This window comes from Ambystoma mexicanum, chromosome 9 (genome assembly GCF_040938575.1).
Source record: "Ambystoma mexicanum isolate Mex_15411 chromosome 9, UKY_AmexF1_1, whole genome shotgun sequence".
Lineage (NCBI taxonomy): Eukaryota > Metazoa > Chordata > Amphibia > Caudata > Ambystomatidae > Ambystoma > Ambystoma mexicanum.
The window spans coordinates 1136118048-1136134384 of record NC_090931.1 but is presented as its reverse complement, the minus strand read 5'-3'; the positions used below and the strand labels follow the sequence as shown (position 1 = coordinate 1136134384).

The window sequence follows — 16337 nt, the reverse complement described above, 5'->3', positions numbered from 1 at the left end:
AAGAAGCCCATGACAATGACATTTAGGGATAATTGGGAATAAGATGTGTTGTGCCAACTCACTGATGAGGAGTGGGAGGATATTTTGACCTGCCGAACAGGTTGTTGCAATGTGTGCAGTTACAGGAGAAAACTTAAACGTTAATGTTTTGAAGCCACTGCACCTCAGCATAACGTTTTGCCATGAATCCTGCTCAATCCAATTTATGTTTTTACGCAATGTCGAGGAATGGCTCAATGTCAGACATTTCTAGGTCACGTTCCAAACTATTACCATTCTCGAAAGAAATCATAGGAAATATTGGAGTTTGTGGGACTGGCCTTGCTTTGAGATGAAGGAACACCTTTGCTGAGTATATTGAAAAAAGCAGTCTATATCTTTGAAGGCCATCAGAGAATGATGCTTACAACCTTATCACTGGCAGCTATATTAGCTAGCTGCATCTTTTATTTGAAAGAAGAGGGAACCCTCTTGGATTTTCTTATTGAATAAGGTGTGGCACATGATGGAAATTGATCAATTAACATAAAATATCAATTAACTTGTGAATCTCTTTTATTGGGTATGGAATCCAGTCTTGGACTACCTGGCTAAAGATTACAGAATACACACATGCCCATTTAGTCACAGGGCACTTAATCTTTTTGGTTTGGGCATTTAAAACCTTTTCTTAAGCCTTAACTTATATAAAGTTATGATAGAAAAAATTGATCTGAGCAACCTATATTGTACACAAAATGAACAGTAAACAATTGATGGTAGACTGGAAAAGTAGTCACATTTGTTTTTTTTCCTAAAAAGGATTACTATATTTGTGACAACTTTTAGTGAGCAAGGCACGTTTGTTTCAATCTGATATGTTTTGCATTATATATATTGTTTGAAATTAGAAACACATATTCTATTGCTTGAAAGTAGAATTGTAAAGTGTTTACTTAGTCACGGCGTAAGCAAAGAGAATACCTTTTGGGCTCATGTGGGTCTAGTAGGAAAAAGCACTTGCATGTCCAGCAGGAAAGTTAAAGCAGTGTTTAATGATTGCAGGTCTGGGTAATGTGGTTTGGTGTTCATACCTTCACTCAGGTAGAGCCCGAGAAGTTGAAGACACTGACAGAAGGCCTGGAAGCCTACAACAGAGCCCGGAGGAGGAATAGAAAGTAAGTTCATATTTATCTGCCTTTGCGTACTAGAAATTGGCTAGTGTTTTTAATCTATGAATTGTTTATGAAATGATAACAGTGTGAAAAGATTTAAAAGGGGAGCAGAAAAATGTCGGCAGTCTTGAAAAGAAAAAGAAACGCAGCTTATGTTTTTAACTTCTTAAATGGAAGTGGTTTCAGAACCTGTTGCTAAACCTTTGGTTGACTTGTTTGCATGGTTACTTTTCTTTTCATTTTTCAGTCTTGTGATTTCCCAAGAAAAATTGAATGACTGCACAATTATGGTGCCAGTTAGTTTTCACAAAAAAGCTGCAAAATAGTCTGTTTCATTCGTAAAGGTTGTGTGTCTTTAAAATGTCCATCTTCTGAGCTTGCCAGAATCAGAGTGAGGTTTGGACTGGCTTACAAGTTTAGCAGCAGCTGAAATTACACAGATTTTACCCATAATTATGTTAAGAGATTTTGAAAAACATGATACAATGTGCTGTACTTTATTCATACAGAAAAACCCAGACCCTACGAATGCCTTTGTCAGAAAAAAGGTATGACTGCATTGTTAGGTAGATTTGTGAAATCCCCTTCACGCCCGACCACTTAAACACCCCTGAAACGGGTCGCGCACAGCCCAGATGACTATGTTTACAAACGCACAGATCCACAGATCCTCCTTGCGATAGGCAAATAAATGGCTGCTCCACCCCCACCCCCCCATCAGCCTCATAAACACAATCTTAAGGAACAATTCCAGGAGCTCACTCGATGCCAGCAGCATTAGTCTTGGAAAACCTGACCTGACAGACGAAGCAAATTCCGATGAACCACTTGGTAGAGCAAACATATCACCTGTGGGTAATACGGTCCCCATCCACATTGGCAATGCTCGTATCACAAGCACTGCCAACCTACCATATGGGAACTCTGTTCCACTACTCCCTAACGTAGCGTCGATATGTACCGATACTGCCCCCGCTTGCAATACCACTGTACTGAACACTGCATCTTCCAATACCTTCTCTGAGGCGAATGCACCTACTGTGGTTGATCTATTGCCCACTGGTCTTGACATTGCCCCCACTTATAATACCATTATGATGAATACTGCAATAGTGAATACCTTGTCCGAGGTGAACCCACCCACGACTGCGCACACACACTGCACGCACACACACACACACACACTATCTAGGGCTTTGAGGACTAGAATTCTCAAAGCTGGTGTAAATCCAGAAAACCTAAGTCTTAGGCGCTAAATACCTTCAGACTGTCGGATCTTCTTCTGAAGACTCAATTGTAAATCCTAGTGTTCGAAGGGAAACCCCTAACAAAGGTAAAACAAGATCTAAGAGGAAGTGGAAGCATGTACGATGCTTTGCCACAACCACTCCAACTAGGATACTTGAGATCAAACCTTCTCCAGAGGGGAGAGGTGGTGAGGAATGATGGAGACCCCTCTAGGTCTAAGGGATTTCTTTATAAGGATCCCTTTAAAAAGCATGTTGCAGGTTCAGGAGTTGTAACACCTCCTGAGGGACTGTTAACTCAGACACCTTACTTTAAAAAGAGCAAATTGCCTAGCAATTATTGCAGGTCCTATAGTTTGTTAAGAAGCTATTCCACTCATCTCAGAGAGTTACAAAAGATTTCTGTTGGACTCAGCGGTAGGTTTAACCAACTGCGACAAGAGATCCATCCAGGAGAGGATTAGCTCCTTCTGTCCCTTAGTCTGGGAGGTATGAGTGTTAGGCAAGGTTTTCATGTCAATGATAAATCTTCCTGATCTGTGTCAACCCTAGAACCTTTTGCTTTGTCCCTAGATGAAGGGGAGTCTTTTTCCCTTCTCACATAGTCTTTTACTCTTTTTAAGGGTGACCATTTTAGGTCTCTTCATAGTGTATGGTTGAAGGTATAGTTGCCTACAACTTTTGGGTTTAGGCTGGGTTGCATCTATGGGCTCCCCTGTTAATCTCTCTTTCATGTACATGGGTGAACTACAGTTCCTATGATATGATATTTTATTTGTATTGCACTCGTACACAAGTGTTTCAGTGCGCGACTAGGCAAGGGAGGGGAACAGAGGAGAACACAACAACAACGATCTTACTAGGCCCAGTGACATTGAAAACGCACAAGTGCATGGCAATGGGAAAATGGAAAAAGTGCATGGAAGGGGGGAGTGGGAAGTGCGGCGTAGAGGAGAGTAGATAAATAATAATAAATATAAATAAATAGAAAATGGGGGCAATAAACAGTGGTAGTGCAGCCAGCAAGTGTTGTGTTTAAGGCAGCAGACTCGGTAAGTCTGATAAGTGCAGAAAAAGAAGAACAATGGGGGGAGGCTGTAAGGGTACAGATACAGTCCCCAGTGCAAGGAGTGGCCGGGAGGCAGTGCAGGATGGTGGCAGGGTGAGCAGGTACCTGGGCTACAGTTCCCATGTAGTAAAGAGGGATGTTCATCCCCCTTTATATTTTATATAGTGCACCAGCACATCCTACCTTATGTGGAGTGCTGGGGGGATACAATGTATACCCTTTCATACTTACCTGGTAACATAGTGTTACAATTGCAAGTTTCCTTGAATTGCTGGTGGCAGTGTAACTACTTTTATGACTTTTTAGTCTTCATTACTTGCAGGCTGTTAATTCAACCTTAGTAATGCACAGAAGGGCTGCCATTTTGCTAAATGGTGAACTGAACTCCTTTTTGTTTTGCCATTTTTTGTGTGCTTGCGGTCTCTGATGTCTTCCCCTGCATTCTAAGCGGGAACGACCTCAGTGGCTGTTTTGTCTTTGTTAGGCAAAGTTTGAATGCAGTACCCTCTGGGAACACTACACACAACTTTGACTACAGGTATAGGCAACCCAACCTTTGGTATAAGCTTGAACTAAACAGTTTTGGTAGCATGTTGAGCAGCCAGGCTTATCGCAAGAGGGGAAATGTGAGCTGCAGTGGAGTTACACAAAGATTCACAGTTACAGGTATTCAAATAAACTCGAACACTCAAGGTTTCTAGCATAAACAATTATTAATTTATCAGTCAGGTATAAAGCCTTCTTTAGAAGGGAGCAATATTCTAGTAACATACAAATACACTTCAATACTGTACACTCTGAGTTTCTAAATCAGACAAGACCCTTTTGGGATGGCCCACAGACACAACATACACCCACAGGTGACGTCAATGACAAGGGTGCTGGAGACATTAATATCTTACTGTTGGCATTCAGAACACTCTTAAATAGTTGGTAAAAGGCAAAGGTTATTAGAACACAAGAAATTACAAATATTCCTAAGTAGCGCAAATACTTTCAGATAGCAATTCGCGAAGAGTCATTCAATTCAATAGGCTAAGCCAAAGCCAATAGGCAAAAGTCTTTGTATAGGATGCAGCACTGCAGGTAAGTAAATGGAAAAGTCTTTGCACAAGTTCTTAGGAGTCTTTGATGAAAAGAAGAATCAAATGTAGGGCCACAAGCTGATTAGGCTTGTGAGTTGTGGAAGTTACAAGCACTTCTACAGTAAGAGCTAAGTTCTTTTTAGACTTATTTTGCAGTACCTTGGTAAAGAAGAAAAGATGCAGCTGATGACCTCTGTTCCTGTGCAGCTCTGCAAATCTCACTGTTCCTGGGCTTCAGTCGTGGGGACAAGAGAGAGGACGTCGGGGGACTATCAAAACTGGCAACCGGCAAACTTCACTCTCAGTGGCTGTTTTGCATTTCAGCTCCTTGCGGTACAGCAAATGGCAATAAGCGTGGTTCCTGGCTGTCAAGGTGGACTGTCCTTACTTTGAATCCGAGTGATCTGATCGCGGCTGATTTAGCCGCAGTCGGAACGTTTGCATGAGAAAGGTGCGAACTACCAAAGGTTTGCACCTTTCTCATGCGAACACACGTACTATGGGGGGCTGTAGGGGTTGTCCCCCGTAACCCCCGCTCACTATACTGTTAAGTGTAGTGAGCGGGTGTTGCGGGGGACACCCCCGCAGCCCCCGTTCTTTATTTTTATTATTATTTTTTTTTAACGGGTGTGCTGCGGGGGTGTCCCTGTCACGACCCGTGACCCAAAACCCCACTGGCATGGTCACATGCCAGGTAGGGTTAAGACTCAAGGTTCACTTGGGGCCCCAAGGGACTTGCACTATCCTCATGGACTCTCCTGGAGTCAGTCCTGGCGCCTTTGGCTCATGTTCAGATTGGAACACGGTCTTGAAGGGACTACTTTTTCATTGGAGGCCTGCAGCCAATATGGGGGCACCCACACAGCCTAGGTCCTAGAACCGAACTGTGCGGTGCAGTGTTTTGGGTGTGGTAACCGGGACTACTTAGAAGTTAACTCGGTTGCTCAAACCCGCAGAAAACTAGTGCCCCTGCACAGAAGGCAGGACGGAGAGCACGCCAGACATCACAACAAGTGAGTTGTGGGCCATCAGATCGAATCCAGGGGGCAGGGGGGGGGGAAACGAAATCTGTTCCTAAGTGCAGTCCTCCTGTGTTTTCAGGCCCGACCTCCATAGAAGGCACCATCCGGAATCAGGCAGGGTCCAGGGGGAATCCGGCAACCAGGGCATAAAGGCGTCTCCCCGTGGATAGCAGGTGAGCATAACAGAACACGAAGCCTCCATAACATTATCCACCTGGGCGCCATGGAGACTTCAGAAATGGACCAACTGGCCCAGTTATTAGGACAATTACGTGCCGATGTGCATTCGTGCTAGGCAAGAGACTAATACCCAGCAAAGGGATCTTGTCGTCACCAAGGATCGCACTGAAGAAATCAGCAGGCATTTACTGCAATCACATGCCGGACAAGCTCCACGACCTGAGAATAATCCACCGGCACAGGCAACCACGTCATCTGCCGCTCCAGTACAAATCACCTTACCCGGAGCAATACCGTTAGCACCGCCAGAACGGTTTTCAGGTGACCCAAGGAAGTATGCCGCATTTATGAATCAATGTCGTCTTCACTTCCTCTGCAGACCGGGCGCATTCCCTAACGATCAGGCACGAGTAGCATTTATTTTGTCATATCTGAGCGGTAGTGCAGCAGACTGGTCAGTGCCGCTTGTGAGCTTTGTGGGTTTCCAAAGGGAAATGGAAAAGCTCTTTGCTCGACACACACATGAACAAGCTGTAGACAGCGAACTCTTATCACTCCGGCAAGGGAATCAAGACTTACTAACATACATAGCAACCGTTAGTGGCTGAAACCAGGTGGCCTGAAGACAAGAGAACCACATTGTTTCACCGAGGCCTTCGAGTGGAATTGAAGGACATCTTGGCTCAGGTGGTTGATCCACCTAGAGACTGTAGTTAATTTATCAACCTGGTGGTGCAACTAGATCATCGACTACAAGATAGGAAAACAGATCGGTCCAGATCAGATACACTGGCCGTGTATCTTCGAACCAAGGATGCAACTCCACGCACGTCAGAGAATACCACAGAGCCAATGCAAATCGGAGGCATACGACCACCGATAACAAAAGCTGAAAGAGACAAGAGAAGGTAACAACAGTTATGTTTGTACTGCGGACAATCGGGGCACTTCCTAAAAGACTGTCCGATAAAAAACCCCCAAGCGAATTGTGGGAGCTACAGAAAAGGATGAGAGTAAGGATTCGTAAAACTGCCTAGCTCGACAAAAGTAGAGGTTAGTTTGTCGAGTGAGAAGAATGAGCCACCAACCTCACATTTTGCAATACCAGTGATCCTAATCAATCACCAACAACCTTCAAGGATGCATACCGTTGAAGCTTACATACACAGCAGAGCAGTTGGGAATTACATTGATCGAGATCTGGCCGCACAGATGGGGCTTCCCTTATGTTTTAAGCCGAATACAGAAAAGGTAACCATGGTGGATGGGACAGAAATTGCTTCCGGACCAGGAACCCAATGTACAGCAGGAATAACCCTGCTGTGCCAGGATGGACACCGGGAATCAATTTCCTTTGATCTCATCAAGGCACCTCAGTTTCAGCTAATATTAGGGATGCCATGGTTAGTTGCTCATAACCCTCGGATAGATTGGTGTGCAATGAAATCTTTTCCTCGTGATTGCGCTTCCCTGTTATTTCCAAGAAAACAAATCCAGTTTCAATGTTCCCACGAGTCCTAGAATCGGCACTTAGCGCAACTAGTACTCTCCCTGAAGAATACCAAGATTTCCAGGATATGTTCCAGAAGGAACAAGCTAATACACTACCGCCGCACAGGTCCAATGACTGTCAGATTGACCTCATACCTGGTGCACAGATCCCTTGTGGCAGAATCTTTGCGCTCACAGAACCAGAAAACCAGCGTCTAAAATCCTATCTGGACCAGTTCTTTGCAAATGAGTTCATTAGCCCATCTAAATCACTGACAGCCAGTCCTCTATTCTTCGTACCAAAGAAGGAAGGGGACTTGAGAACCTGTATTGACTATCGCGCATTGAACCAGATCACTGTGAAGAACCGTTACCCCCTGCCACTTATTCCCGAGATGCAGGATCAAGTCAAAGATGCCCAGATTTATACTAAGTTAGACCTCAGAGGAGCGTACCACCTGGTCCGAGTTAAAAAAGGAGATGGAAAACGGCCTTCCGTAGCAAATATGGGTTGTTTGAGTACCAGGTAATGCCTTTCGGACTTTGTAATGCCCCAGCAGCGTTCCAATACTTTATGAACAACGTCCTAAGGGAATTGATCGATGTTTGCGCCCTGGTCTACATAGACGACATCCTAGTGTATTCAACCTCGAAACAGAACCATGTCAAGCATGTCCGCGCTGTCCTTGCCAAACTGCGCCAACATTGACTATATGCAAAACTTGAAAAATGCTTTTTCCATGTGACCCAAGTAGAATTTCTTGGTTTCTTTCTTACTCCGAAAGGCATCCGAATGGATGTACACAGTTTGGATGCCATTCTTAAATGGCCTTCTCCGACCACCTTAAAAGGGGTCCAGAGCATGCTGGGCTTTGCAAACTTCTACCGTCAGTTCATTTCAGATTTCTCTCAGATTTTGCATCCGATCACGTTACTTCTATGAAAAAACAATAACAAATTAATGTGGACAGAAGATGCCGAAAATGGTCTTCCAAGAACTTAAGGAAAGGTTCACCTCAGCCCCGATTTTACGACATCCTCGTCCGGATCTTCCTTACATCGTGGTAACGGATGACTCCAGCATGGCTATGCGGGCGGTCCTTTCTCAGAGGGACCCTGAAACTGGCCAATTTCACCCCGTGGCCTTCTGGTTGCGAAAATTCACACCCCCTGATCTCAATTATGCCATCACCGATAAGGAACTGCTTGCTATAAAATCCGCCTTCAAGGCATGGCGACATTACCTCTTGGGGGCCAGGCATACGGTCACAGTAATCACAGATCATCAGAACCTACAATATTTAAAAACAGCAAAAGCACAATCCTCAGGCCAATTACGATGGGCCCTTTTCTTCGCCGAGTATGACTACGTGATCACTTATCGACCAGGCATAAGAAACGGGAAAGCTGACGCACTATCTTGCATGGGCATCGATGAGGAAGTATATGCAACCCCAGATCCAGTAGCCATTATTCCTGAGGACAAGCTCTTAGGCCACACCATAGCTTTAACTCAAACTGAGTTTACAAAAGTGATCCAACGTGAAATAACCCCTAACAAACTACTAGAATGGCATACTAAAGGAAAACAATACACCATTAAAAATCAACTGCCATATTTTGATGAACGCCTGTATGTGCTTAAAACATAGCTACAAAAACTAATCATTTCAGACTATCATGATTCTCTGGTAGGTCATCCCGGATTTGCCAAAACCCTTGCCAAAGTGAAATGCAATTATTGGTGGCCCACTTGGCGTCGAGACGTCATCCAATATGTTCATTCCTGTGGGGGTGTGTGCAGGAAGCAAGTCACTAAAACAAAAACCAGCTGGCCTCCTGCAACCATTAGAAATTCCTCCTGCACCATGGCACACACTTTCTCTCGACTTTATTACCGATCTGCCTCCCAGCCAAGGGTGCAACACTATTTTAGTGGTAGTAGACTTATTTTCGAAAATGGCACACTTTATCCCTTTCAAAGGACTCCCGGATGCATCCCATCTAGCAAAAGTGTTCCTGGAAAACATCAAACTGCATGGATTCCCTTCAGTTCTGGTCTCTGATCGAGGCAGCCAATTTGCATCTAACTTCTGGAAAAAGTGCTGCTCTATTGGTCAAATCGACATCTGACTATCCACCAGCCATCACCCCCACACGGATGGTCAAACAGAGAGGACCAACCAGACTCTCGAACAATACCTACAGTGCATGTTGCACCAAGTCGACCAAGTGGGCCAAGTCGAAGGAACCTGGAGAGATCTATTGTGGATAGCTGAATATGCTTACAACAATTCATTGCATTCCAGTACTGGTCAAACACCTTTCTACACCCTCTAGGGCAGACATCCACGCACTTGCGAACTAGACAGTCCTCCCAGTCTAGAAATGCCAGCAGTAAAGTCTCTTCATGCAAACATCACTCAGGCCTTTAAAAAGGCAACAGAACAGTTAATCCAAGCCAAAAACAAACAAAAAAAGATTTGCTGACCAACATCGGAAAAAAGCCCCTGACTATCAGGTAGGAGACAGGGTTTGGCTAGCCGCAAAATATATACCTCTAAAAGGAACCCAGACTTTTCGTCCTCGCTATTTGGGACCTTACTCTGTTCAAGCCATCATCAACCCAGCAGCTGTTAAACTAGCATTACCAGCCAACATGCGAATTCACCCAGTATTCCATGACTCACTTCTAAAACCAGTACAACCTGGTACATGAGTTAAGCCACCACCTGAACCCATAATGACCGATGGAGAACCCGAATTCGAAGTGAAAGAAATTCTGGATTCCAAATATACCAAATCCAAACTATACTATCTAGTCGATTGGAAGGGTTACGGCCCTCAAGACAGATCTTGGGAACCTAGTGAGAACATTCATGCACCGCGTTTGATTAGACTATTTCATCAAAACTTTCCAGACAAACCTGGACCAGGCAGGAGAATCACCTTAGGAGGGGCCTTGGGGGTGGGGGTGGGGGGCAGTGCTGTCACGGCCCGTGACCCAAAACCCCACTGGCATGGTTACATGCCAGGTAGAGTTAAGACTCAAGGTTCACTTGGGGCCCCAAGGGCCTTGCACGATATTCATGGACTCTCCTGGAGTCAGTCCTGGCGCCTTTTGCGCCAGGCTCATGTTCAGATTGGAACACGGTCTTGAAGGGTCTACTTTTTCATTGGAGGCCTGCAGCCAACATGGAGGCATCCACACAGCCTAGCTCCTAGAACCGAACTGTGCGGTGCAGTGTTTTGGGTGTGGTAACCGGGACTACTTTACCTGGACTACTTTACCAGAGGGCTATATAAACCACACCCAAGTTACAGAACGTGCTTCGCGTTATTCTGCAGCCAGCAGCATGACGCTCATTGTGTCCAGAGACCAGAATCCGCCGATCCTTGAACAGCGGACCTGCAGAGGAGACATAAGAACATCATTAGCAGTCTCTGCTTACCTGCAGCTTTCCATCCGTCGATTATCCGTCTTCCTGCTGCTCGCCGTCTTCCATCCAGTCGGCAGCATCATCGGGACACCACGCACGCACCAGAACGAAGCACCTGGAAGGAGAGAGAAAGAAGGACAGCGTTAGAACAGGTTACTCACGGCATTTACGGCAGTAACCACGAGAACCTGGCTGGGCATTTCTTGGCCGGCTTCGCTACGGAAATCTGAAAAGGAATAAAGAATACAGGTTAGCTAAAGAAGACATTACCGCGCCGCACTTCGCGCTTAACCTACCATCCATCATACGCTCCTGCGTCCATCATCCTGGTAGGAGCTCGATCCAAGTTGCGCATCCACCGAACCTCCGTGCACCTAAGGGGGAATAAATAAGGAAAAGACATTAATTGCAAGAAAGGAAAGCAAGGACATTTTAAGACTGCTATAACCAGACTTACCTCCTTAAAGACACTTGAATGGGTTAGCACCAGTGAAGTTAACTTGGTCGCTCAAACCCACAGAAAACTACGCGCCCCTGCACAGAAGGCAGGACGGAGAGCACGCCAGACATCACAACAAGGTGAGGAGTGGGCCATCAGATCGAATCTAGGGGACGGGGGAGAACGAAATCTGTTCCTAAGTCCAGTCCTCCTGTGTTTTCAGGCCCGACCTCCATAGAAGGCACCATCCGGAATCGGGCAGGGTCCAGGGGGAATCCGGCAACCAGGGCATAAGGGCGTCCCTGTGGATACCAGGTGAGCGTAACAGTCCCTCGCAACACCCAGCTCACTATACGACACAGTATAGTGAGCGAGGTGTTGCGGAGACACCCCCACAGTCTTTTTTTTTTATTATACTTACCTGCAATGCTTCCACCAAAGGTACAAACTTTTGGTGTTCGAACCTTTGGTGGTAGCATTTTTAGAACTTTTGGTCATTACGACCATTTGTTCGGGATAAAATCGACCTAAACCCCTTACTTCTGGGGTCCCGCACTCTGCTGGGGGGGCTCAGGCTTGGTCAGTCCTGCTTCGTGGGAGTCCGGAGGATCTTCCAAAAGCTTTAGGCCAGCTTAAAAGTAACGTACACAATCTGGTGTCCCTCTTCCTGGCTATGCGGTTTCCTGCAGCAACTGTGAGGAAATTCAACCAGCTCCAAGATGGCTTACTTTGGAGTTGATTGGTCCCACCAACTCAAAGGGAGAAGTCGTCCTTGCATGGGCTTCTCTGTCGATGCGAACTTGGCAAGTAGTCACTGCAGCAGGGCTTCACCAGGCAAACCAATGGTCCAGGAGTTCCAGCAGGCGTCCTCTTCAAGCTCTTCTTCAGTTCCTTCGTCCAGTGGTCGACGCTGCCTTCCAAGCCAAAAGACATGCCTTTTATTCAGTTCTCTCCCATTTATTCCAGTCAAGCTGTCACTCACCTAGCAGGGTGGCTGTCCTTGCCGGACAGTCAGCCAGCCAATCACCACAGAGTGCATGTCATGATGCATGCCCCCAGTCTTCAGGGCCAAACCAGCCTTCCCAAGTTGCAGGTTTCGATTGGGGCTTTAAAGGCCCCAAAACGTTTTAGAGGCTTTCCTGGAGCCAGTCCTGGCACCTTTGGCACCAGGCTCATACTATTTGACCACATGGAATGAGGCTCCAGTGAACAGGCACACATATCCCAGTCCTGAACAACTGAGCTGTGCAATCTAGCTTCCAGGGAGTGGCTGGGCTTGGAACTACTTACCAGGGACTACTTTACCTGGGCTATATAAACCACACCTTAGGAACAGAACACGCTTTGCGTTATTCTGCACTCCTGCAGCGTAACGCTCACCGTGCCAGCTCTTCTCCTGTTTACCTGGGCCTCAGCCACACCCTGTTTTCATCATCTGGAACCACGGATCATCAGCACCTGTCGAAGAAAGGAGAAAGACAAGAAAAAGGACATTAGTAGAGAGTTCTTACCTGAGAGAAGCAGTCTTCCAATTCCATCCAACTTGCTTCCCATCCTGCTGCTCCTGAGAACCACCGCGCCTGCAGAAAGAAGGGAGAACGAAAACTTACCTGGAGACATCAGTCATCTCAGGATTCCATCGAAGCGGTCCATTCGGCTGCTAATTGGGAGCATCATCGCATCTGCGGAAAGGAGACAAAGGGAGAATGAAAACTTACCCGGAGGCATCCGTCATCTCAGAACTCGATCGAAGGGGTCCTTACGGTCGCTGGTCCGGAACATCACTGCACCTGCAGAGGAAGGGAAAAGGGACATCAGGTTAGCTGCGCAATTGAAAACATACCTATAAAAACATATTTTAACGCCGCACTCTCGCGCTAACACCTACCTGCGTGAATGTCAGTGCCGCATTTAGGGGTGCTTGACCAGGCATCACAAAGACCACTCCTGTAAAGAATAAGGGCAATAGTAAAAACCTTGGCAACAAGAAGAAACACTTAAGCAAAAACAGTTACCAAGAACCAATTGGTACCAAGACTTACTTATGGAGTCACAGCTGGTCTGGATTCCACTTACAGGCTGTTGGATCAGTGAAGGAACAGATCCAGTGAAAGTGCCTAAGAACATTTAAGCGCCCTTGCATTCAGACGCAGGATGGAAAGCCCAACGTTAAGATACCTAAGGTGAGACATAAGTACAGAGGGAAGCGGTTGGAGGTTTGAGAGAGGTTGGAGTCTTACCCATCCTACACAGCAAGCTAACTTCCCCATTTATCATCATTTTTAGGATAGCACCCAAGCGTGAGCGAAGCAGTGGGACAGTAAGAGACACGCGCAGACGATTGCCGCCCAGCTCCGTGCAAGGCCCCAGTGGGGACCAGGTGAGCGTAACAGTGCATTTGGGTCTCCTAGGAGATTAAGCCCCGGGAGTTTCGGGCACCTCTCTCACTTCCTGCCCACCCCAGACACTCAGGCGCCAGAGGCGGGTTTCTCTCAGAAACCCTGCCAAAGGTGAAATGAACAGAGAGACCAAACCTGCTTTGGCGCACAGAGAAACTCTCTAGAAAGACCTTCCCACAAAGACCTGGCAAAAAAAGAAGACCGGGCACCATTTTAGCAAAGATGGCTGTACGCCATTTTGAAAAAGATGGCTCCTGTGGTTACTTTTCCAGAGCCGCGAATGGTGGCGGTAAATGCAAACCAAGGTAGTTCAAAAGGAAACCACTGCCACCAGCCAGTCAATTGAGGAAAGGGTAACATATAATATGCTACACATGAAGTTAGACAAAGGGGATTCTAAGTAACCCCTCCAGCACTCTGTTGTAAGATAGTGCGTGCTGGGTCTAGAAAGTTACAATGCTAAGTAAAGTCAATTTCACTTTACTGCTCTGGGAACCAGTAGTTGATCCCAGAGAAGGTATTTAAACCTCGAGAAATCTGGAAGACTTCCCTTTGGCACTGCAGAGTGCTTTGTGACACAGTTGTAAAAGTTGATGCTTATGGAGTGGGTTAATTGAAACAACAATGCAGCCTGTTAGACAACCTCTGGCGAGTTTGTTTTATAACAGATCTTATGATGTTAATATATTGATAAGCAGGGAGGGCTCTGCAATAGGTGTTTAGTCACTGTGGTTTTTTAGTACTGAATTAATGGAAAACACCTAGGTTGTATCTGCGCCTTCCAAGTTCATATGAAAAACCTTGACATCATTGTTGCTGTTAATGATTGTTTTATGTTTCAAATCAAAGACAAAAAAGAAAGTGTCAGCCCACACTGTAAGATGTCACTTATTATTTGTATAATGCACTTTATGGCTGATGATTGTAAAGATTGAAATTCAGTTTTACAAACCCTCCCGAGGAACCAAACCACTTTATTTGGAGAAACACGTGTCGAGGGTTACTTGTACCGCTTTAAGGACTTAACTTCTGACAGCCTCAAGCATTGTTTCATTACATCACAAATGTGGAAAAATATGTGACACTCTAAAGCAGGGAAAGGTTTACTTTCTTTTTGTCTTTGATTTGAAACATAAAACAATTATTAACACAGCAACAATGATGTCTTAGGTGTTTTCCATTAATTCAGTACTATGGAGTGGGTTAGACTCCATAACCAAAATAAACACAGTGTATAAAAACACATTTAAAATACATGAGAGTGTGGGGAAAAAGGGTCTCACTCCCTCCAGGTAAAATAATCAAGTCCTCAAAATCCAGGAAAGTTCTTGGGGGTGTCTGTAAGGTGGAGGGAATTAACATTTTTTTGCAAATTCTCCCTAACAGTCTTCGGCGGGAATCCTGTGGGTTCCCCGCCCATGCTCCAGAGTGTCTGGAAAGGCAGGAAGCGAGGGAGGAGTCCAAAACTCTGCAGCCCTTTTTCTTTCACCTTGCCAGAAAGGAACAAACTCCCACTGGGAGGCTGGCTGTCATGATTGGACAGCCAGACCGCCCGTTGCTGTAAAATGCAGAGAGAGAATGCAGAACTTGTGCTGTAGTTCCTGATAAATACTCCGAACCTGGAAGCTGTTGACAAGTGGACCACTGGACCTGAATCCGAAGATGTAGATGAAGAAAACGTAGCTGAGATTATTTCCAGTGACCCGAGAGCCTGCTATGTAACCAGATCCTGCTGTTACCCTTCCTTTTAAGCGACCTGTGGACTCTGAAAACGACGACCCTGACCCATAGCCTGGTGAGATCCACTAGACTCAAGAAGGCCTGCATTTTCAGCCATCCCACGTCGTGCTGCGACCTTGCGGGCTGCAATACCCCAATACACTGGGACCTCAAGCCATTGTGCGATGCATTGTCTTCCGAATCAAACTGAAACGTTGGTGGCATCCTGCTGGACCTCCAGAGACCTGGATTGAGTTTGAAACGTCCCCTCACCAGTGCTAGACCTTACAAATGACGGTAATCCAATCAGCAATATTCAGTCTTCTTTTGGCTGCTGAAAAGGGCGCCAAAACCACAGAGCAGTATCCATCCACAAAGAAACTCTTGCCTGAAGCCTTCCCTGTTGATTCCTGCTGCAGAAGCCCTTCCAGTGTCCTGTCTTCAGTCTTCATGACAAGGAATTCAGCGACCACATTTTTGTCTACAGATCCTGAAGTCTTCCCCACTGCACCCTCTTCATCTGTGCTGAGTAAACCATGCTAAGAACCTCTTGCCTAGAGCCTTTCCCGTGATCCTTGCTGCAAAAGCCCTTCCAATGTCCTGTCTTCATGGTAAAGGGATTCAACTACTGGGGATTTGGCTGCAGATCCTGAAGTCTTCTTGCTGCAACTCTTCTTCCATGCTAAGGTACTGTGTTGTTTGGTGTATTTACTTACCTTAAGCTTTAGTGATTTCTGTGAAGCTTTGAGGTGTTTCTTGTGATTGGGAGTTCTCTCATCCAGTTCTCCCAGGCCCACTGTTGGAATCCTCCTAGGGTGTCTTCTCAGAAGTCCCTGGATCCTAACTAACTTTAAAATGAACTGCTCACTTGTTTGAACAGACTTCCACAGAAACTCCGACTTTTGCCTGCAACAGAACCCTATCTCACCCTGCCTACAGCTGGCGCCTAGACCATTAACGTCCCTTTTCTGCCTCTGAGTGAACTCATGCAATTGACTAGGGAAGGACCGGATAAGTAAACGATTCTGTCTTGTAAAGTATAACAAGTGTTTAAAAGAGTTGGTTGGTAACTGTGAGCTGTTACAAACGTTC

At 45.9% G+C, this 16337-nt stretch overlaps 1 protein-coding gene across 6 annotated transcripts in view; it reads left to right on the top strand.

The window, feature by feature from the left end:
- Nucleotides 1-16337, top strand: part of MBD5 (methyl-CpG binding domain protein 5) — an 802917-nt gene that overhangs the window by 606386 nt on the left and 180194 nt on the right. For 5 of the 6 annotated variants that reach the window (XM_069616504.1, XM_069616508.1, XM_069616503.1 and 2 more), the window contains one exon: nt 1045-1157. In XM_069616504.1, coding sequence (XP_069472605.1) covers nt 1045-1157 — 113 coding nt within the window. The remainder of the gene's footprint in view (nt 1-1044; nt 1158-16337) is intronic. The other variant, XM_069616506.1, reaches the window with a different exon arrangement.